At 37.6% G+C, this 24,382-nt stretch overlaps 1 protein-coding gene across 4 annotated transcripts in view; it reads left to right on the forward strand.

Annotated features, from left to right (window-relative positions):
• Positions 1–932: 932 nt before the first annotated feature.
• Positions 933–24,382, forward strand: part of mvb12bb (multivesicular body subunit 12Bb) — a 32,682-nt gene continuing 9,232 nt past the window's right edge. For 3 of the 4 annotated variants that reach the window (XR_006012086.1, XM_041999893.1, XM_041999895.1), the window contains exons 1-7: positions 933–991; positions 2,337–2,438; positions 7,335–7,430; positions 9,228–9,318; positions 11,489–11,618; positions 11,746–11,859; positions 18,579–18,640. Coding sequence is in view for 3 of the 4 variants with exons in the window: in XM_041999893.1 (XP_041855827.1) it covers positions 2,346–2,438; positions 7,335–7,430; positions 9,228–9,318; positions 11,489–11,618; positions 11,746–11,859; positions 18,579–18,640 (586 nt within the window). In the remaining variant the exon portion in view is untranslated. The remainder of the gene's footprint in view (positions 992–2,336; positions 2,439–7,334; positions 7,431–9,227; positions 9,319–11,488; positions 11,619–11,745; positions 11,860–18,578; positions 18,641–24,382) is intronic. The other variant, XM_041999894.1, reaches the window with a different exon arrangement.

The raw sequence follows: 24,382 nt of genomic DNA on the forward strand, positions 1-24,382 counted from the left end.
GTGGCTAAGACACTCTATACTGGCATATGGCACCATATCACAGAACACTGCAACAAGTCTGATTTAAATTAATTAGGATGATCGTTTCACAATGAAATAATTTATTTAATTGCTGTGGTCTGGGTAGAAATAATAAACCTGATAATGGGAAAACATCTGTCGCCTGCTGGTGTTTTGGACAGTCTACAAAGATGCTTTCAAGTTCTGTACTCAAGAAGATGCACATCCTAATGTAACGGCTCAGCTAATACATTGCTCTTTGTCCTACGTTTATCTGATTACAGTAATGAGATGTGATAACTATTAGAGAGACAACCAACTGTCAGGAGGCATGACCTGTAGATATATCCGTGTAATGATTGTCATTTAGTGAAGCACAGCCTTAATTTAGTTAGAACAGCTAAATTGGATAGCATAAGATATTGCAAAGAAATACACCCCTGAGTCAATGTGGCGTTACTTCCTCAGCCTTTTATTGTCTATGCCTAAAGCCAATTGACATGTTAAGCCTTATTTAATTTTTTGTTTTCCATAAGATATTCCCATTCAGCTGTTTGTCTCTAATCAAGGTACAGGTTTGATCTCAATTATTATGAAGCACAGCATTTATTTATTTGTATATTTTATTATTTATTTATTTTATATAGTGAAACTTAAACATAAACAAAGTTGTGGTCAGATAACTTTAAAATGAGTGGATACAAATCCACTCCAGATCCAATCCAGATATATATTTGTAGTGAAAACTAATTCAAGAATTATGCTAAAATATTACATGAGTACAAAAGTCCCACGAAGATAATAACATTTTTTTCTCTTTGAATGTCTCAAAATATTTTAAATATTTCATAGGCCTCTGTGTAGTAACGCATTGGATTTTGGTTAATAATTTCCAGCTCGTGACACCAGGAAGTAGACACTTCCCATGAGTGTGAAGTCCGATGTTAAGTTGAAAAGGTGACAGTAGCGCAGCAGAACGAGACCTGTCCAGGTAAGAGGGCTAGTTAAATATAAAAGTAAAGCCTTTTGAGGATTTGGGTTTACTGTCTTTTTAATTTTATCTTTACATGACAACCAGGGTAATAATGCTGGACTTCTAACCCTACAATTTCTGTCGGCAATGTACAGTTTTGTAAACAAGCTGCACTACTTCTTGCTAACTACTGAAGGCTACTGTTAGAATCACTATTGGTCAATAGTAAATCCACACTTTCTGCTATAAAGATTGTTTTGTCGTCAAAAAAGTTGTCTAAAGTGGAACTTTATCATTTAAATTCCTTAAGCATCAAATGGTAAAGTAGTCTAGCTAAAACTACTTGTGTGAATATGAATTCCGTTAAAGTCACTTATCACCATATTATGGAATTAGATGGTGTCTTGCAGTCACCATAAACATGATATTCATGTCACTGCTTCAGCTTAATCAGATTAGATCATTTCAGAAAAACAGTATTGCTTAGCAAAATAGGTCTTATTATTATTATTATTATTATTATTATTATTATTTTCAGACTCTTTGTTTTCCTGACAAAAACTCGACATCTACAAAAAAAGAAAGAAAAAGAAAATGTTAGAAAGATATTTCATTTTATTAACTAATTTGCCATTCAGTTTCATTTGAATAAGTACAGCCATCTAACATTTGTTAGAGACAGCTGTTTCTGGAGTAAATCCCATAATTTGATAATCTTAATTGCAATAGATTTTGTAAATATCAAGATTGAATGCAGCAACTTTGTCAGTTAGCACAAGAATGCTTTAAACCTAATCTAATAAAATTGCATAAGGGAACCTTTGCAAAGCCACTTACCCAGTAAAAGGCTTGCATACCCATTAGGCAAAAATTCCCTGAGACAGAAATAGATAGCAATTGATTGGGACTTCCTTGAAAATATGTGATCACTCCCCCTAATTTGCGATTTGGTGAAGTCATTGGGTGCTCCCTAAATGTTGTTTAGTCACTGGTCTCACTTGTCATTTGATCCTGGATTAGGCAGCCAATTTTTCTTTTAGAGGCTAATAAGCCTCATCAAGAAGTCAATAATGGAGTCATTTTAACCAAGAAAAACTCTGTCCAATCTGCATGTAATCACTGTGAGAGGTGCAATCCTTATATTGACCCACATTTTGTGTTTTTACTTAATAATTTTGAATAGAAAATTATCCATTTTCACGTTAAATGTTATTTTACAAAGATGCTTTTTTATTAAACATTTTAATGAATATGCTATATAAGCAAAAACTTAAAACAGAATCAGAATAAAACAATGGATTATTGTTTGAAGCTTAAGCCTTGAAAATGCCAGTGTTATGAGCCCTGTCTGCCTTTCTAACAGATTTCTAACATGTCTGAAGAGAGACCTGAGCTGCCTACAGACCCCATCTCTGCAGTTGGAATAGTCACTTCATTCAACAAGGTCCCACATGGTTACTATGTTGTAAGTAGAGTTGCTTTAAGCTGGTTGTAAGTATAAAGGTTAGGACTGATCCAAGAAAAAAATGTGTGAGTTTCAGAGTAATGACATAAAGTAAATGACAACTAGTTGGACTCGCAGCCAGACTTTCTCTAGGATGTGTATCTGCATTTCCCTTTAGTATTTTTATGCATCCCTGATTTTTTATTAGATGTTGTCAGTACTTATTGCATTGTTAATTTCATGCAAGACTAAAGCAAAACTTTACTGGTGCCAGTGGTACCAAAGATTGTTTATGAGACAAAAGAAGGATAAGTCTGTCAAATTGCTTTACAGTGGCATGTATTAAATGTAGTCCTTTAACCTTAGATGGGTTTTAACCTCCACAAAGCCCATTTGCACATACACTCACTCTACTGGTGGCAGAGCTGCCATGAAAGGTGCTCGCCTGCCATCTGGAGCAGCTCTGGGTTCAGCATCTTGCCCAAGGACACCTGGACATGGGGAGGGACAAGGGATCGAACAGCCAACCTTGCTATTTGTGGATAACCTGCGCTACTACCTGAGCCAAAGCTGCTGTCAGATGGCTTCTCTCCAGCTCAGTCAGTCTAGCCAGTCAATCTCAGGAGTCACATTCTTCCAGTTAAACTTTTGACAAACTTTTTTTTTTTTTACTGTTAGTGGGTAATTTGCAGAATGTGCTATTCTCATTGCTGATTATTGTGTGGTGCAGTTTGTTGCTAATTTGCCTGTTTTAGTAAATCTAGTATAGTTTGATTTAGATGGCTTGAAACCATCCATTCATTTTCTGGAGTTAAAGAACAGTGAGGGGCTGGTTCCTGTCCTAGCTGTCATCAGGTAATGGATACCTGAACAGTTTGCTAGTCCATTACAGAGACAAACAAACACTCATGCTCACCTAGCAATAAAGCTAAAGAAGCATGTTTTTTGATTGTGGGAGTACATGAAGAGACCCCACACTTGCACATGAACATCATGCAAACTCCACAGAGAAAGGAAAAAGATTGAAGATCTAGTCTGAAATCTAATAAATGTTGTTTTCATTCTCTGTTGTTGGTTATACATGTAATTGTTGCAACTGGTTACTAGTTTAATGCACAGTCAGGAAATTGGCAGTCTTCCATGTTTTTTTCTTTTTGGCATTGTTAGATGACTTATTCATAAAGTTTGCTTTGATGATTCCCTGCATTGGTTGCCACCAGTGCTATAGACACACCAGAGGCAAGGGCTTAATGATGTTTGTTTTTTAACTTTTTTTGTTTTTTAACTATTTAACTTTGTCCTCATGCGTTCTTTATTTGCAAGTCTCACAACAACTTCACTATTAATAGGAATGTGTCAGGATGTGAAGTAGTGCAGGGTAGGCTGATTAATGTGAACTTTTTTGCTGTTGTAAATGAGCTGAAGAGGGTAAAAAAAAAAAAAAAAGAAGAGAATGTGTAAGTTAAACAAAGCACAAATCAAGCTCCAGGGTAGATCTCTCCCCTTTTCTCTCACTTCCTTTTGATACCCCTTTTGTTTGCAACCTGTGCCCCCAAACTGTCCCTCTTCTTCCAGTTCTTATCTCTTCCTGCTCCACCCTATGTACCCAGCTTGTTCAAATCTATGGCAGATGATGCTGGGTGGAATCAAATGAAGCCACTGGCAGGAAAACTGCATATACAACAGACAAAAGTGACAAAGAGAAAAAGCCCATCAGACTTCCTCTTCTGCTGCTTCAGTGCACATTTCAGCTGATATGCAAATACAGTGTTGATTCTTGAGGGCAAAATACCAGCAATTTAAAGTCTGAAAGTAAAGTAGACTTAATACAAGTAAATAATGAAAGTGTATATTATTGGAATCATATGCAGTGTCTTTTATATTTCACTTTTTGTCATGATTTATCAGGACATCAGTTCAAACAAACAGAAAGAAAAATATAATTGAGGAAAATACTCACTCTGTTGTGAAGTTCACCTCATTCTGCTCAAAGTGTGAAGGTTACCATCGCATCATGTAGTTAAATTAACATAGTTTTGTTGGAACAAGTTAGCATGCAGATATTACAATTTAACATACAGTATAATACTGTTGCTTCTTGAATCCTCTGCCTTTAAATCCATCACATCTGAGAAAAGTGTAAGAATTGAGAAGTAAACATGGAGAGGGAAGAGTCAACATTTACCTAAATGAGAAATCCAGGCTTCAGCTGCCACTATTAAACACTGTTAGTTAAAATATGATTTGCGACTCTGATGCATCACATGTCTATTGTTTTGTTATAAACCCCCACTTTGCTTTTTTATCTCTGTCAAATGAGTATTAAATTTGCTGATGACACCTAATATATTCATTTTTAATTTAGTTTACAATTGACAGTTTACATTTGAGGTAATGGAAACCAGAACATTCCTACTTTTGTAGATAAGAACACCTTGTGAACTTTTTAACCCAAATCTGTGCACATATAGGTTTTTAAAGAACAAACTTAGAGAGCACTTTGTACTAAAAGCCAAAAAGCCAGTGTCTTACTTTTTTAAGAATAACTTTTGATATTTCAGCTGCAGTTTTGAAGTCCAAACAAAAATATGAACATTCTTTATCAATCAGTGTAGAAATATACATCGCAGAGGAGAATTCTCTGGGTATTAAGTCATATTGATTTTTTTTCTTTCGTACTGAAAATCTTTCCTCGCTAATGCTGATTGCTCACCACACTTATTCATTTTATACAGCAGATCAAAGGGCAGATTACCTCTTTTGCTCTCTGATTTGGTGCACTCACATCTCTGAACTTGTGCAGGTTGAACCAGCAGAAGCACATAGGCCGAGATCAAACACTGTTCCTCTGGGATCAGGAGCCAACCAACATCAAATATCATGAGCAGACTCTCACTCACTCTCGCTGTAAAGGTTACATGGAGAATGTTCCAACTAGCTGCTCCCCCAAAAAACATGTAATGCACAACCATGAGAGTTATGAAGACTTCATCTGAATCTCAACAAGAAAGTTTACATCTCCAAATAAGAAAGAAATGTTTTAACTTTGTTTTCAAAGTAGGTGCGGCTATCGTTTTTCTACACAGCATACAGTCAGAAGTCACTTTTCCTATTTTAAGTTGAAAGATGACATTTTATCTTTCCAAGATGTCTGTTGTTCTTTGAAGGAAATGTTTGTTTCCCTGTACCTGCCCCATTTCTTCTTTACCTGCTTTCATTCTCCAGAGATTTTTGATTGCATGCCCTTATATCTTTTTATTCACAGCTGTTCCTTTCAGTTCTTCATTGCAACTTGCTGTTGGTGTCTGTCTCCAGAGACGTATCATACGGCAGTAATATTCAACATTCCCTTAAGACGTGTTTCACAGGTGGGCTTTTAGATCACCGCTAGTGGCAGTTGATTCTGTCATTTCATTTTAAAACACACAATATGTCATATTTCTAAATCAGAGCTACTGTATGATGTCTCTCATCACACAAGTGACATTCTTCTCATTGAAGTCTGTTTAATGATCGCGCCATGTAGTAGCATGTTTGAAGGTGTTCGAGAAGAGCCAGTGTGACTTTGTGCATGCCTCTTTTGCTGTGGCTCAGCAGTAGGCATTTCACATTCAAGCTGCGTTGCACCTCTGTTGCCGGCGGCTGTGGCAGGATGATGCCTGAGGTGCCTCCTTGGAGGACCGTGCCCTCGTTACTCCTCAACTTGACTTTGGGTTTCACAAAGCGAGCCCTTTGTTTACGTTGACAGAATGCGCTGGCTACTGACCTGGAAAAAGTGGCCAAGACGGGTTGTCTTGTAAGGAAGAGGGAGGCTGGTGATGTATAGGCTCCTTCTGGGACCTTTCATGCAACTGCTGTTGGAGTCGCCCCACAATCCCTCTCCCCTCTCATCTTCGCCTCTTTCTCTCTGTCTCATCCTGCTATCTGTCTCTGTTCCCTACACAAGTCTCTGCTCTCAGCCCATCTAGTCAGTAGTAGTTTTGCATGAATCTCCCCATGCCATGTTTCCCCCACCTAGTCACTGGGGTCATTCATCATTATTGTCACGGGGGTAATGTGTGTGGGTGGGTGCAGAGATCTATGACTTCTTCATTTGAATGAACCTCATTAGATTGACTCTTCTTTGTAAAGGATCCCTTTAGAAAATAACTCTGGCAGTTATTTAGGTGATTCTCACATGGTAGCCAATGGAACATGACGTTTCAGCCGAGCATGTTTGCACGAACAGCTAAAGAGTCTTTCTGCTGCAGTCTGCAAGTTATATTTTGCTTTATTATTTTGCCCTGCATACCTACATTTACATAGCAATGTATTGTAGGACCTTGAGCTTGACTTGTGGCACCGACATGCTGTCAATATGATGCAATTTATTTATTTTTTTAACTGACTCAACTGCTCGTTTACGACAATAAATGGTTCTATTATACAAGGGCAAGCTGGTCAGGTCTTTGGATTTAGACTGGCATTAAAATAAATCCACCTCCTGAAATAATAACGTACCATTTCTCATGTTGCTTGTTTAATGTTCTCAGTTTACCTATGCCTTGTTCATTATTATCCCAGTAGCTTTGCTCAAAATAAGATATATTCCACATTTACCCCAAAATGTAATCCCAGCTTTCCCGCTGAAGCACACTGAAGTTTTGTTTCCTTATTAAAGCAGATCCTTGTCAGGGCATCTTTAATCAGCCTGGTCCCGAGGGATGATATTTTTAGCCACCTTTTTGGAGGCTAAGACTTTACCCACGCAGAGCACTAATGAGATGGAGCACAAGTGTAGGCAAGCGTTAATTAAGGCTAGTATGCAAAGAAGAGGCAAAAGCAGCACGCCCATGGCATACATACATTAACTTTATCCCACCTCCTGCATGTCTTTTTTTTCTCTCCTTGTTTTTTTGCTCTCATTTTTTCATGTAGGTTGCACAAACAACAGATGGCTCTGATGCCGACCTGTGGAAGGACGGCTTATTCAAATCCAAGGTCACTCGCTACCTCTGTTTCTCCAGAAAAACTGTAAGCATGAATGTAAACTTCTCTCTTTCCCAGTATCTTTTCCACTAACACCTCATCTGCGGCACCTCTTCTGTTAGCCAGTAGTTAATAGCTGACCTCTCTGCTGCTTAGAATATCTTAATGCACTTTGCACTTTGATCAGCGAAAGTCCCACTTAGAAGTACGAGCACTGGCAGCGCAGTTTTGAAGTTTTACATATTATGGATTTGCATGCATATTCCATAATACCATGGAGAGATATTTTTCTTGTTGTATGCTCTCCTGAGGATATTATTTATGTTTATTCATGAAATAACAATGAGCTGCATTTTAACTACTCCAATTTATTCAATCAACGTTGTCCCTATAGAGAAAAGAGTTACTAACCAGTAATTCTTGAAAGCTAATGCAGATATAACTTTTGAATATGAATATTCTCTCTATCTTTTTCCTTTTTTTTTCACCACAAAAGCTTTTTTCAGCTTGGTTGGGCTATATATAGAATTGCCTATTTGTGCAGCCATGACTCCACTGTGGGTGAAATGATCTTTGCATTACATTTCTAATAATGCTGTTGGGTCATTTTGGACTCTTCGTCTGCCTGCAGCCTACAGTATATGTATTTCCACTTGGCTGTCAGCTTCTCTGTGGCCATAAATACACTTGCTTGCATCGCCAGAATCATCAACCTGTCCAACTTCAGCTCATAGAGCTTACTATTGGCTGTCTATTAATTACGTTTCCCTAGGCTACAGGTGGATAATGCAGACAGCATTGTAAACAAAACCTGGATTTTTGTTATTACTTTGCATCAGTTCAGTTTTAGGACTAAATCAAGTCATGTTTTTTTCACTATGTCCTCTAAAAGCCAAGCAACTTGGCAGCGGCTGCCTCATGCCTGAGCTCAATTTAGCCCCCAGTTTAGTATATAGCATACAAATAGCCTTTCCCTAGTTCCTGTGTATTATCTTAAAATGTGTGTCCACATTGTTTTAAAGACTTTGACACAAATAAAACATGACAGAGCCATCAACAAAGGCTATTTTGTCTGCCAGTCAATGGAACTCCCACTGTAATTGTCTATGACAAAAACAGATTCTGTAAAATTAGCCCCTGAATTATGTGGGGGGAGGTAAATAGTTTGTGATTTATCATACTCTAGGTTGAAGGTAGATAGCCCCCTTTTGTCAGGTCGTGATGGAAAAAAAGCTCCCCAGAAAAAGGGGAAAACACACACAAAAAAAGGTTTCATGCATAATAATAACATTCATCCATATTCTTCCTTACGTCAGTTTAAAAACTATGAATAAAAAATGCTTCTAATGGTAATGACAGCCGGGCAAGAGTAGCTGCAAAATCCAGGCTTTTTGGACGCATCAAGTCACGCCTGGTTCGCACCACTCTGTACTGCCACTGTGTATTATTGCAATTTATTATGGCAAAAAATGAAAATGTAATGGGAGGCTGGGAAGAGTCATGCTTGAAAATGTCAACTACACAGTCCCTGATTATTTTTAACTACTCCCATTCTGTTGATCAGACTGCCTCTGTCTCCCATCATCTCACAGCTTCTCGCCAAAAGGTTGAAAATGATTACAAGCTCACAGATGCTTAAAAAAAAACTTTTAGAGGGTCATTACTAGAGATTTTTTGTCAGCCATGCCCCTTGGAGAGTCCCTGAGCTCTTAGTATATCACTGACCCCATCATTATGTGCATTTTTGTTCCTGATCCCACCCAAACTGTAGGGCTTATACTTGATCTATATCCTTTTAAAATTTACATAAATAATTTCATGGCTGCCTTTGCTGCCTTTCAGGGGCCTGAAGTTGTTGTGGATATGAAGCTGATTGACACAAAGGACGCATTGCCGGAGTTCTTCACACCTGTGCAAGAAACAATGGACACAAGTAAATAACAGTCAATAGCGAGTACAGACCCGCTCCCCTCCTCTTCTTGCTTTTGCACTCTCCAACCAGCTTATGTGGGGGTCCTCAGGGGCAGCTTTGCTTGAGATAGTGAATGTTTTATGGGTGCAGGTTAGCTTAATTTATGGCAGACTGTGGAAATAAAATAAACATTTTGCCCTGGAGGTACAAGAGAAGAGAATCATGAGTCATTGTTTATCTCAGCTGGAGCTGGGCTTTTCTTTATGAGGGGCTTATTTATTTATGTATTTATTTGGGGAGAGGACCAGTAGATGGGGGTTATCTAATATTAATGAAATGCATTCCCCAATGCTTTAGTGCTTTTTGAGTGCTATGTATCCCCCCCCCCCCCCCCCCCCCCCCCCCCCAACTATCCATGCCTTGGAAATGTAATAATATTTTGGTGTGTGGAGTAAGGACAGCTTGTTTATTATTTTTATTATCATTGCATTTACACTGCACTTTCTAGTGTTGCTGGGGAAATAAATGAGCAAGGCACAGATGCAATATAGGAAATCATGGCAATGCCTTTTTGCCAGAATGAGAAAAGAGATTATGTTTTGTTTGCCTGTGTTATAATTTAATGTTTTATTACTTCATGTGAATCCATGTTTAATGTACACTTGTGACATTATGTATGAGTTTCTATTGGCAATGTTGAGTTTAAATCCCTGTTGTGCACTACAGCTGATGGAGGATTCACTTGCTTCTGTCATTTTACCTACTAAAATGATAAAAAATTATAATAATGAATGTAAATTTTGTAGCTTTCCAGTGTCCAAGCATTTCCCTTCGAGCACAGCAAGTCATCCAGAAACTGATATTAACTCATTTCTTATTCTTAGTCTAGAAATTATTAAATAGCAACACTGTAACGAATTTCCTGTAGTATTTACTGCAACTACTTGGCAAAAAAGTTGCCAGTAAAATCATGTAAAATATACTGTAAAATGAATTACTCCAATATAATGTAATTTTTTTACAGTAAATTCTTGGCAAAAAATTGCCAATTAAATATTGTAAAATTGAGTTACAGTGACATACTGTAAGCCCATCTACAGTAGCTCCCTGGCAAAAAGGTTCCCAATTAAGTCTTGTAAAATTTTAATACAATATGTAACTGAAAAATTACAGTAATACCTTTTACAGGTTTTCGTTGTTTATAGATTACAGTATGCCCCCACCCCCCCAAAAAAGAAAAAAAAACTACATTTGATGTAATTTTTAAAATTTGTTTTTATTCAATAACAATTTCCCTGAACAACTCCTATAATTAGAGCCTTACATACCGTTCAGCACATCTGCAATTATGACCATTATTAGCACATTCCTCAGAAACACTGGTAAGCACCAAAATTTTAAGGCTCTAGACAGCATGGAGAGGACATTTAGAGGAACCTTGGAGAATATTCTCCAACAATTATGCAGTTCACCTTGTTATTGTCCTAACTGATGACTGGTTGATCAAGGTGCCTCAATCGCGGTCACTGGATGTCGTCAAAACCTAAGTGTAAACAAACTAACATTAGCATCTTAACAACACACACACACACACATGCATTTGTGGACGTTAGCGTTTTTTCCTGCATGCTTGCTGCTATTTGGCTTTCAAGCACAGTATATACATCATAATATTACGTTTTTATGTAAGTACAATGGTTAAAAATGAACTTATTGCAAGGATATTGTGGATGTGCGGGTATCGTCAACCGTGCTGCTTCTCTGTTCCTCGTCCTGTTGAAATGCGACGTTCAAATTCAACCGGCAAAATCGGTCATTACAGCGTCTAATTGTAAAACGATTCTTTTACAGTCAGGGGACAACTAAAATGTAATTTTACAATACTTTACATGAAAATTTTGCTGTTAGTAGTTGTATTTATTTATGGCCCACAATGCATTGCGATATACAATAAAACTTTGTAAAATGACAGAACAAGAGGTTACTGTATTTTTTTACTGTAGAAATTACAACAATTTGTTACAGTGAAGATATAAGTGGAGTTTGTAAACACACGTTTCTTTTAGAGACCGAAGATGTCTTTACACTTGTTTTTTTATGTTTTTTTTTTTATTTTTTTCTGAATGTCAGAGGACACAGAACTGAATATGCATCCACTAGTTCATTCTGACACGCATACTTTACCTAACAGAAGAAACTGCCATGAGGAAGAGGAGACTCTGTGTGAAAATGAGCCCTCGTGAGGCTGCCAAGGCTGCTGTATGTGACATCCAGATCACTGTGAAATCCAAGTTCCACCTTATTAACTACACCTGCATAGGGTAAGTTGATAGACACCAAATTTGAATTAGATCAAAACATCAAAGTTCTGCAATTTTTTTTTTTTAATGTAATCATCCTAACTAGCTGTTAAACATTTCTATGTCTCATATATTCACATTTACACAGTGAAATAAACAATATGGGAATATGGTATCGGATGGAAGATATTCCTCGACAGCAGATGTCTCTAGAAAAGTCAAGTGGACTTCAAACTTCAGACTCCTTATTTAGCACAACAAGGTAACACTGTGTCACAGGATTTAGCAGTTTAGCTTGCAGTTCAACTTTCCTCTTTGCTTTTCTTTTTATTTCACACTCTGTGTTCCCCAGAGCTTATGTTACGCCTCTCTACCATAAGCAAGACAATGAAGACACAAGCAATTGATCACTGCCGGGCAATCTGCCGTAAAGGTTGTGGCTGGACAACAAGGTAGTGAGGGTGAACTGGTGAGACAGGCTAACTAGACAGGATTCCCTGAAAAGAACATGAGTTCAATGAGGGCTAAACTCCTGCTATTTGTGGTGTGTCTCAGGAGGCAGAGGCAGGTCGCTCCTCTGACTTAGTGACAGGATTGTTGCGCTGTGGAGACAAAGAGGAGGAGATGTGGCCCCGAGAGTTAGCGACAGCTGCAGAGGAAGGGAGGAGAGCTCTAAGATCTCTGCCATGCTGGAATGTGTGCGTCCCCTCCTCAGCTCATGCTGCTCCAGCTTCCTCCGCTTCAGGCCTCAGAGTGAATGAAGCAAACCTTTGTACTGTGTCCAGATCAAACAGCTCAATTATTTATCACAACGAAGAGCTGGGGATTTCCACAGCAAATTGTAAATAAACAATTGAGACTCTTTCATGCAGTGGTGCTGTGGAGAGAGAAGCTTGGCAAAGGGCTCTGATGTGTTTGCCAGCTTGAGGCGCAGCGTTCTGCCATCCTGTGCAGGACAGAGTGAAAGCCCCAATAAAGCCACACCAGGCCACAGTGATGCATGCCAGTAGGCATATCTAAAACAGAGCTTCTGTTCACATGCTCCTTCTTTGGGATGAGAACAAGCAATGGACAGCTGTGGAATCCAATAGAAAAGTGCATTGATTTGTGATTCAGCTGAATTTTGGAAATCAATGGTTGATGTGTTAAAGTTATGGCAAGTGCTCAAGCCAGTGCATGCGTTGACTATACTTACCGGTAATCCTCAGTTCTTTTGAAGCCCACTTTCAAGTTTGTGAGGCTCAGAGGTTGGAATAAATTGCACCTCGAAGCATCTCACACCCCCCTCCTGATCCCTGCTGAGATCACAGGCTGATGTTTTTGTATTAACATTAAAATTCATTCCACACAGACTCTTCTTTTGAGAGTATTTCTATCCGTAAAGCACTGACACATAAGGACGGGGACTGTGGGCAATTTATTCTGTGGCAGTTCTTTGACTATTTATTCCTGTGTAGTTACATATACTTCAGACAGCCATACTTACAACTATAAATAGTTCTGTATTTTCTTTAAAGTCACAGATTAGATGGTTTGACACTGTGATTTATAAACAGCTTCTCTGCCCTCACTGATTCTTTAAGTAAGTGCAGCACCATGGTGAAACTGTCTGTGTGGTATCACCCCACTGTACTTTATTCATATTCAGCAGGAGAACATTCTCCTCTCCATGCCTCCTTCAGGCTATCTATAACAACTTTATGGCCTTTGGAGAGTAGCACCTCTTAAATTTAAGTGCTCTTTACAGTCACTGGAAAAGATGTTTTAAATACAGTCAATAATGTGTAAATTTTTAATGACCCTTATAATTTTGAAAGCACACTGATCCCCCCTCAAATGTTAAGTTGCCTCAGGCAGAGAGAGCCTGTTAGTGTTGTGTACAAACGTAAACCACATATCAGTTTTTTTCAGCAGCACAGAGTAACTGCAGCATGTTGCATCATTATGGGATGTGCAAGGTTATTGCATCAAGGCTAAGGTGTTTTATTCAAATTGTTAAGTTTTTTTTTCTTTATGTTTCGAGTGTAAACAAAAATAGAAGCTAAAGATTTTAAAAAGTTTCCAAAAACATTTTAATTCAGTCCAACATTTTCATTTTTCATTTTCAAAAGTCTTAGATATTTAGTCTTTTCTACAGTAGACAGTAATGTTGATAATTAATTGTATCTGCATGTAATTATGGGCTGTCAGGAGGCTTTACACACCTACATCCTGGAGGTGAGATTGTTGTAACAGCACACTGTGTATGTAGGAGGCTGCTCAGTCCTTTTCTGTAACTTATATTTTCACTCAGCACCAAGAGACATATGGCAAGGAAGTAGTGATTTTAGAAAAAAAAAAAACCTTACCTGCAACTCATGATGATTTACTTCTGTTGATATTCAATCATAATCCTATTATTATTACTATTCTTTGTTTAGCATATATGTGTTCATGTAAAAATGAAAAGATACTTTTATGTGCTATCATGTGTGACAAAGAAATATATATATATCAATTTATTTAATGAATAAAAACATACATAATTCATAAGATATCAGTAGAGACTATAATTTAAAAAGTTTAAGTCATATATTGTTTGGTTCTCCAGATTTGATAAAATATAATGAGGAATGTGTCATTGGGCTCTATAGTGGTGTAATGTTTGGTATGGTCAGCTCACAGTAAAAAAAGTTCCTGGTTTAAACCTGGCGTTTTGATCTTCTTGGTTTATGTTAGTGATTGGAAATTTTCTAAAGGTATGCATGGTTGTCCATCACCCTGGGTTAGCTCTGTATGAGCTGGGAATAGACAGCAAAAAGGATAAATTGGGTAGTGAACTGGATGAATTAAAACACATCTTATTTGCTACAAGGGGAAACTAATACATAATAAGGAATTCCGTTTAGTCTGTGGATCTTAGCTGAATGATCTAAGCACCAGCCTCCAGCAGTAAAAATGAAGCCAACATGGCAGTGCCAAAATATTTCTGTAACCCTTTGATGTATTGCATATAATATTTGATATATATACAGTATTTGAGACCGAATGCATCACCGTATGGTAAAATCTTTGCTCAAAACCCTGTTGTATACATTCTGACACTTGCCTTTTTCCCTTATGGACACCTTCTGCACTACAATGATTTTGACATATAACATGGTTTAAAAAATACATATACATTTTTTTCTTACATTTTTTTAAATAGGCAAATAAAGACTGATTTAAAAATTTTAACTTTCCTATTAAATCCAATGGGTTAGTGTGTCCAAACTTTTGACTGATTCTGTATATGTTTCTACATTGATTGTTTGAGGCTCAAAGTAATACAGGGGCCAGCAGAGGATGACAGGTGACTACTAGTGACACCCAGTGTGCAACAGTCAAATGACAAAGGCTTCAGAAATGAGTCTGCAAACATAGATGGTCATAATGGTTGTCATATATATCTTTTGCAGACAGTAAATTATTATGACAGTCAAATAGACCGTAAACTGTGCTGTATGTAAAATTTTAAATGTAAAAATTTCAAATGACAAAAAAAAGTTTGACTTATTTTTTTACATTTAAAAACTTTGTTAAAAGAATGTTAGAAGTTAATCGGGGATTTTTTTTTTACTACTTACATAAGTTTACCACTGCATTTTTGTTGGTTTATGCCATTGTACCACAGTGAGTCCTTTTATCTCTTTATATAGAGGCCTTTGAACTATCTGCATGTGCAAATGCATTTAAGCCTTGTGCGTTAAATGTCCCTTTATCAAGTTTGTCTACAGCATTTCAAGCAGTGACAGTGTTCTGTTTTTGATTCATAGCTGCAGCTTGATGTCAACCTCTAAGCTTGTTCTCTGTCAAGACAGACTTTATCAGCCACTCCCTGACTTCATAATGTAAAAAACCTGCACCATCCGGTCAGCCTTTTAATGTATCCTGTAAAGTATCTCCCTCCTTTCTCCTCCTGACCAGCACTGCCATTTGTTCTCCTGATAAAACTGTCATTGCTGAGGCTGATATCTGACCTCTACAGTGACTGCTAGCATAAATTAGCCTTGTCCTAATATTGCAATTTCTTTCACCTCACTCAGAATCAAGGTTTTTGACATTTCTCTTAGAATAATGGGCTATTGTACACACGGACACTTTTTAAATCAAACTGTACAGTGATAAAAATGTCAAGGCCAAGTTGCTTTTTTTCCACTGCATAGCTGGCTTTTTTTACATGTGAAGTCTAGAGAGTCATCAGTGTCAGAATTGGCATTCATATCAATACATTTAGGACTGCACAGTCTTTTACCTGTGACACTACGTACTTTGCTGCAGCTCTGCCAGAGTATTGTATCAGCTTTCATTGCATGCTGGTTAACCAAGACTTCCCACTGCTGTTGAGAAAAAAAGATAGCGTGACTGTCAGTGTGTCACATGACATATCTTCTGTATGAAGTGTTTGAAAAGCAATCCTTCCCAGCTCAATCTCCCTCATTACTTTATGTTCAAAAAAGTTGCAAAAAGTAGTGCAGATCAAGAAAAAGGATGCAGAGAGATGCCAAAAATGATTGATTGATCAGCTGAGATCAGATGGGTGCAGACTATATAGTGATTTGCCACTAAAAATCAGAAAGAACCTCTCTTCAGCACCTGACACTGAGCTTAAAGGAGGATAATGATGGGTGAGAAGGCAGCTCCCACAAAGCAGCACTGCTGGCACATAGAGGAAGGTGTGGAGATGTTGTCACAGGAAAGGCTGGATGTGTGTCAAAACAAGAGCTTCCAGCTCTCTGTATAGCAGCTCTGGCTCCTCAGCCAGTGATATTACTCTCATTCTCATCTTACCTCTCCAATGACTACTGCTTGTCTGTCCCCACAGCCTCTCCCACTATCTCTTTTCTTTCTCTCCATCTTTTTATAACATAGACAACTCGTTTCTTTATTCTGCGTGAAAACAAAGACAAACTCCATCCAAAGCAAATCTGTTGAATTGCAATACTTGTTGTCGAGTAATCCTTTGCATTGTGCTTTGTTTTGCTTCACTAACATGATTTTAACTCTGGCAGATTTCATGGGAAGGTAATACTCTTGATCCACGCTGTAATTACGTAAATCTTTCAGGCTGTGTTCCCAGTTTTACTATAATTTGATGAGGAACTTCACTATAATTGAATATTCAAATTAGGAATATGTGTCAATATGGCTCTCCTTGCCTGAAATGAGGATTAATTGTTTTCAAAACTCCAGTGGCCAACATAATATGAGCCCCAACACTGCTGTTGATTAGCAAATGCACTTGCCATGTTTTTGTTTTAAGAATTAGATGTCTAATTGATTTGCCATATGTTGCGCTCTCCAATGCACCTAAAATTGTATTTAGAAATCAGCTATTTGGATTGAGACAGTTTTATGTTTTTCAAACAGATGGGAAAATCAGCCCTGGAGGTTGCCTGTAGGAAAACATTGCTTGAGCACATTTTCTGTGTTTTGCACCAAGTTGTTTGGATTTCAAATATCACTCTCACCTTTTCAGATATATAGATGAATACCCAGGGTCAACACTGTTTTCCCTCTTCTCTCTGTTTGTTTTGAGGACTATAATAACGTAAACATACAATAGATGCATTAAAATACATTTTAAACCATATGGGTCCACTTTCTGTCCAGGGGATGTGTCTGTGATTTGAAAGATGCATACCTTTCTTATTCAACAGTGGAATCAACCTTTGCAGGTAAAAAAAGTCCCCATTGAATATGGCAGTCGTTCCCACAAGATTGATGCCAACCTTTTAAAAATTCACCATTGGCCTGGAGTTAACATGACCAAATGCTGATGTAAATGAGGAGGAGAAAAGTCGACCCTTTCATTGCAAATAAATCTGAGTTGCAGCCTTCAGCTCATAAATACCACAGCCTGTCACAAGTCTTGTTTTATTGCTGTTGATAGAAATTATTGCATTTATTTATCTCACCCAAAGAGATAAGGCTTTGGAAGTCACAAGTTCCATAAAGCAAACTCAAAATATGCAGATCTGGCTTTAGGTTTAAATTTTGTGATTTTTTTTTTTTTATTCTTATTTTACACCCCCTTCAAGCAAAGATTGATTATGTTTATCCATAAATCTACCAAATACAGAACATGATATGCAAAATACACTTCATTATTTTCATCTTCACACCTGCTCATCACTAAATTACATCTTCGTTGTAATTCAGCACAAAGTTCCTGCTTCCTCTGCGTTCTCCTCATCTCATTCCTGCACGTTAACAACAAACTCTCGTGCCTGTTGTTTCCCCTCTAATCAAAGTGATTCTACTTTTTAATTGTATTGCCAACTGCTTTGCATTATCATTATAAGATCATTTATTTTATAACACCATCCTGGAAATCATTTCACCTCCAAAGCATGTCATGTTATGCAGCTCTCTTAAAGCTGCAAATTCTTTTCCCTGCTTGCTGTGGATTTATCGATCCGTGGGGGTGAGTCACAGGGTGTAATTCATGATAGCTTGATTGATGAGGATTTCAATCTTATATGGTTTGTTAACTTCAACTACCCACAAAGTGCATTCTGTGCTGTTTTCTGCAATACAAGGCCACAAGACTATATATATATATATATATATATATATATATATATATATATATATATATATATAAACACTTCCCTTGAATAATGGAATCTCTCACAGTTCCTCCAGAATTAACAAGATCCTGTTCCAAACCTCTGTTAAAGGTCTGTTTAAGCCCCTGGGCAGCTGAAGCACAGTTTAACTTTGACCATATTTCTCCTCCCTGGATTCAGTCTGTTAGTTCAATGACATTTTTTTTTTACCTTTAGACACTTCAGAAAGCTTTTGCTTCAAAAGGAATTGTAGTGCATTTTGTTTGTTGAAAAATAAATTTAACATTCTGAGTGTTTTGACATTAATATTTTACCTGCATTTTGTTTACTTTGACATAATCTTTAATCAGCTATAAAAAATAAAATTTTTGCATTATTTTTCTGCCAACAGAAGAACCACAAGCAGGCCACAATATGAACAACACAACAGTGGGAGCTACTACACCCTGACAGGTAAAAGATCTAATACACCATTTATGATGCTGTTTATGTCAATGTTACCAATAAAAAATAATTTTATATTACTTTTGAGAATGCATTAGGTTGTTTCACAACACCTCTTACTTTAAGTAAGAGGTGTTGGACAGTATACAGAGCTTTGCTTTTCTCTGTGAAAAGAATGTGGCTTCCTCGAGGAGCTGGGCATTAACAGCTGTCAAAGATGATCCATAACATACAATACTTACATATGTACCTTGCATGCACTGGAAATCAAGGCAGAACTCAACAACAGCATAATGCCCCATGACTAAAAAAGAAAAAAAAAAAAAAAAAAAAAGAAAATTTATTGGGAAACAGAGCTGACAGTCTCAGCGCCACAGAGTCAGAGTGGGCTGAGATGTTGTAGACATTATGAGTGTGTGAGCCATGCAAGGCAGGTTTTTATCCAGCTGGAGAGAGACACCATGTGGTGAAGATTCCTCCTGCTGCTCTAGCAGAGGTACGCCGATAATACAGCCATGTTACACCCAGCCTATTTAATAAGTCTGGTATTAAACAACTCCCAAAAGCAACAGTACGTGACATGATATTACACTTTTTTGTACTGGTAAATTTACTTTGAATTTAATGTCTGACAAATAAAAAAAGGGAAAAAGTTTAAGATGGTTATTTCATCATTTTGTTTGTATGGCAGTCATTTATAAGTTTGTCAGGACACATAGAGCTCTGAGGAACACACATTACCACGCAGCTGAACAGTTTGTGCCATTTGGTGTGGAATCTGTCCACTGGGACAGGATTTGAGTGACAGTGGAGAACATGCACATACTGTATGGTGCGCTGCCAGCAGTCATCTTTTTTTTTTTCCAGGAAACTGTCCTCTGCAGGTGCACAGATTTCCTCTTTCTCCCCTCATGAACCAGGAAAATTTTAAAGAAAGAAGCATGATGGAGTTAATCAGAGATGTTTCTTGCTTTATTACTTGAGACTTTGTACTCTTCATCCTCACCATCACACTGCGAATGTGAGAGAACACAACTTCCCTTCATTAACAACGTGATTGCCTGCAGCTCAAGTGTGAGGTCGTAGCCGACAGCCTATTTGTGTTAATTGTTAGCATGATGGTAGCAATGGTATGTGTGTGTGTGTGTGTGTGTGTGTGTGTGTGTGTGTGTGTGTGTGTGTGTGTGTGTGTGTGTGTGTGTGTGTGTGTGTTGGTGCCTGCGCATGCATGAGTGTGTGGGCTGACAGCTGGCCAGGTTCGAGTTGGTCTAAAACCATGTGCGCTCTGTCAGGGTTGTACAGGCGCCTTCTTTAGGATTGATGAATTGCCTGCTTTCTTGATTAAACCCTCCGTCACTTCCCAACAAAACAAAAACCCCAGCACACACACACACACACACACACACACACACACACACAAACACACGAGCACACATAAAAGAATTTTAAAAAAAGACAAGTTGAGGGGTGGAGAGGTAACATGTCTGGAAAATGTGTCATCTACAGTCACATCATGTACAAATGTGATGTGCAGAAGCTTTGACATTTATTACCAGAATATTAAAAACTAATTCACATTTATTTTGCAGCCCTCCATCACTTGACAGTTCAGGCTCATTTGAAAAGTTATCAAGTTTTCATAGCAGCCCCAACCTTTTGCTTTTCTGCACCAGCGTTGCTTTGATCCATGCCAAGTCCCTTTGCCAATTAGGTCTATTATTCAAACACTGACAGTAAATCCTGATATTTTAAAGGTAATTGTATGTGCATTCAAAAAATCTGTCCAAAAAGCATATGTATGATGGAAAAAGTAATGTACCGAAAAAACAGTCTGAAGCTCCCAAATAAAACTGTGATGTCTTTTGCATTGCAGTCTCTCTTTATTACCAGCAGAATAACATGTAGTATTCAGCAGGCATCCACCTGATATAAAGGTAAATCTAATAAAAAGTAATACATTTGCATATCTATAGCATTAATCAAAAATAAATCCTGACATTGGCCCTGATCTAACATAATATGGAGAGCAATTATTTCCCTATCCATTAGAAGAACTTCAATTAACAGGCACTAGACAGTTCATCCTTCAGTGGAGAAGGACGAGAAAAAAAAAATAGGAGGCTCAAAATTAACTTGGGTTTGCAAAATATCTTGGCAGAATGACAGTGATTTTTGATTTTCAGGAAACAATATTAGAATTCTTATTAAACTATGTGCATCTGCTTTTAATTTGCTACAAATAATTGGAAAATGCAATTGAGCTTTCCAATTAAAGCTCCACTTTATACTGTTTAATAATACCCTCATAATATTATAGCTTATGAAATGACAGGTGAGTTGGTGTATGAATAAAACATAAAGCCCTGTAATAAGAGACAGAAAAAAAACGAGACAGTTGTTGGGGGGCTTTTAAATGCTCGACATAATTTGCATATATTAATCTCCTCTTTTCAGCCTTATCAAGTATTCCACTGTATTTGAAGTTAAAATAGTCGTGACAGGCAGGGGTACGCTTCGTTTTTCCAAGGATTTATTACTTGTATAATTCTGGATCTTTAATAAGCCAATATGACTGATCCTCCGAGTTCTGTGGAATTTGGTTAATTGTTCCAGATGGTGCTCACTGATTATGCAAAATTACTTTCTTTCTCCTCTTTTTTCCCCCCCAACTACACCATTTTTTGATTGACTAACATGGAGAAAAAAGATTATTTTTGGCGCAGCACTTTCATTAAGAGGCTTCTCATCAGGTTTCAAACAAAAGTTCCATCTTATCTCCCTGTGTAGTTCTGGGCAAGGCTGTGCAGAGGGAGGAGATCAGCCGACTCTTATCTCAAACCATGATGGATCTCAACTGCTTCTGCAGAACTGGGGTTATATTTTAGAATAACACAATTCTTTAGGCTGAGGGATTAAAAAACACAACCTCTGGATAGTGACACAGAAGTTATTATTAGTGCATGCCATCCTATTCTCACTCCCTTCTCCCTTATTTTTCTTTTAGAGATTCTTGAAATTACAAAGCAGCTTGTTTTGTCCTCCTTTTGGCAGCCCAGGCTCCGTCCACAACTCACTAACATTCTGTTTTGCATCAGCTAAACTGAGCTGAATGAATCATTTATGAAAGTGTTGTGGGGGAAGCATGGGCAGATTTACTGCCGTGCTTTTAGTTTAGATGGAATGGGATTTCTATGAAACCGATCTTGATGTTTGAAGTAATGCCAAAGCTTACATCAAGACATGAAAGGAATGCTCTTAAAACCCACGTTTTGCTTCTTAATTTCCCTGGTCAGCAAAAGGAAAAACACAGAGAGAGTGGTGTAGTGGGAGAATGGTATTTACACCTAATACACACACACACACACACACACACACACACACACACACACACACACACACACACACACACACACACATATGCATACATGTACACACATAAGTTCCAACAATAAATATAATGGAATTCTGACTTAAATAAATATGTTTTTTCTATTTCTTATAATTTACTTAAGAATATTAGAGAACTTAATTAAATCATTGTCAAAAACACTACACTAACACACAGCAATGAAAATATTAATCCAAAGGCAACTTTGGTCAAATAGAAGTAAAAGTTCAGTCTGCTCTTCATTTCTGTATTAATGACTTTTGCTAATTGGCTTGGAAATCTGTTGAAAATGGTTCAGTTTTAATTTAGACTTCTGTTTTGTACAGAGCAGAATTCACAGGACAAAATAACTTACACTAGCATGCATTTTTTTTTTTTTTTTTTTTTTTTTGCTGTTGTTTTTTTTTTATCTGTCTGTCTATCACATGCAGTTGCATCCCTAAACCTAACCAGCCTTTGTGATAGCAAAGTTTAAAAGTCAAATAACTTTAAAAAAAACGGTAATTTATGGTTATTAGCTAATTAAAAGAGGCAAACATTCTTTTAATATTGTAAGTTTTTAGCCATTCAAAATGTGTGTCACAGCTCTTAGCAACAAACATACTTATATGATTTTAGAGCCTTTCAAATTAGTCAATTTACAGTTTAAAGCTTTTTTTTTATTTATTTTAGTTGAGTTGGTCCAGATGGACTATCATAGTTATCACACATTAAATAGTTCTGAAGCATGACCAGGAAAAAGATGTTGAACATGTTAGATGGTACTTAGATCTTTTAAACATGGTAATGCATGATTGTGAAAATTGTTGTTATTTTAAAAAAAAAAAGAATAAATAAAACTTTAAATATCAAGGTGCAAAAATTCATTCAGTTGTAACAAAAGCCAGCTGGGTTATAATAGAGTTTTAAATAAGCTTGATTGTGCTCATATGTTAAAAATTCTACTGGACCATCCAGGTTTGATAGCAAACATGATCAATCCCAACATGATGGCACCATTAAGTTTTTGAGGATCAATCCTGCATAAATCCTAATAGAATTTTTGACTGGAGCCTGAGGCCCTTAGGCATTTTTAGACCCTTATTACAGTCAAATAAGGGATTTTAAATGACTTTGCATTTGCAGGCCAGACTGGACTGTGGAGTCTCATCCCTCATTGCTTTCTATCCATCCCTGAGATAGAAGCAGTGCTCCATTAGTTTCACTGTCCAGACGTGGACGGTCTCAATGGATGGGCTTGTCACGGCTCGCTCATTTGCCCCATGTACAGCAGGGTTTGTTATCACACATCTAATTAGAACTTGATAAAAAATATTTCACAAAAATCCAGTCATTAAATATAGTTTAAGGAGATTTATGGTCAAATATGCCTTAAAGATCTTTTAATGGCTCTGCTGACTTGTTAAGTTTGTAATTAATGATCTTCTAATACATACTGTGGTGTGATTTAGAAAGCACAATGAGATTCTAGGAATGAAGTCGTTTTGGAAAAGGGCATGTGGGGCTCCCAGAAGCTATATTAAATAGTTCTGCTCAGCCTGGTTTGCTTAGAAACATGTGAAAAAGTTCAAACACATCAGTGACCATTTTATTTTTCTTTGTTATAGAGTAGGGAATAGTGTACAATCGCAGGCATTCCCTCCTTATCTGTAGCAGCACTTGCATTTTTAATGTATATTACAACATAACAGTTCTATGAAAGCTCTGAGAAATATCTCTTCTCTAAGTCCAACTATTCAGAGAGTAAAACTAATAAGCAAATGCAAATGTATTAAACTGTAAATGCATTATACTAATAACATCCCCAGTTTCATTGGGAGAGTAATGGTATCCTTATTAGCATAATTAATGACAAATGGCAGTGAGGCATTGGTGGATTGGTTCTAAGGGATGATAAATTGGTGGATGCCCAGGTTAGTGGCTGCCAAAGAGGCCTCTTTGGCTGTCATCCCTCCTGCTTCTGCTCTGGCACAGTTCATTACTCACTGTGTGAGATGCCACTTTACATTGCCCGGTACTGTGAGCATGGAAAACTTAATAATGCCACCCACAACCACATAGGACCTGCTGCTTTGCCCACTGTCCAGAGGGCAAGTAGCTCAGCAAGGGCTCAGGGTGGTAGGGAGCTTGCAGCTACATGGGAATCGCCTCCTGCAGTTGCACTGATCAGAACAGATCACACGTCAGTCACTACTTCAGGGAAGCTGGGGCCATATGACCCAGTCTCCAGTGCTGCTGAGTGTTTCTTGTTAGGATTTCTGGGGCTCACCACATCCCTCGCATCATTACGGGTTAGTTTGCCCACAGAACCGCTAATTAAGAGGGGATTTGTGTAATTGTGCCTTCTGCTGTGTCCCATCCGG

Source organism: Melanotaenia boesemani, chromosome 11, assembly GCF_017639745.1.
Source record: "Melanotaenia boesemani isolate fMelBoe1 chromosome 11, fMelBoe1.pri, whole genome shotgun sequence".
Classification (NCBI taxonomy): domain Eukaryota; kingdom Metazoa; phylum Chordata; class Actinopteri; order Atheriniformes; family Melanotaeniidae; genus Melanotaenia; species Melanotaenia boesemani.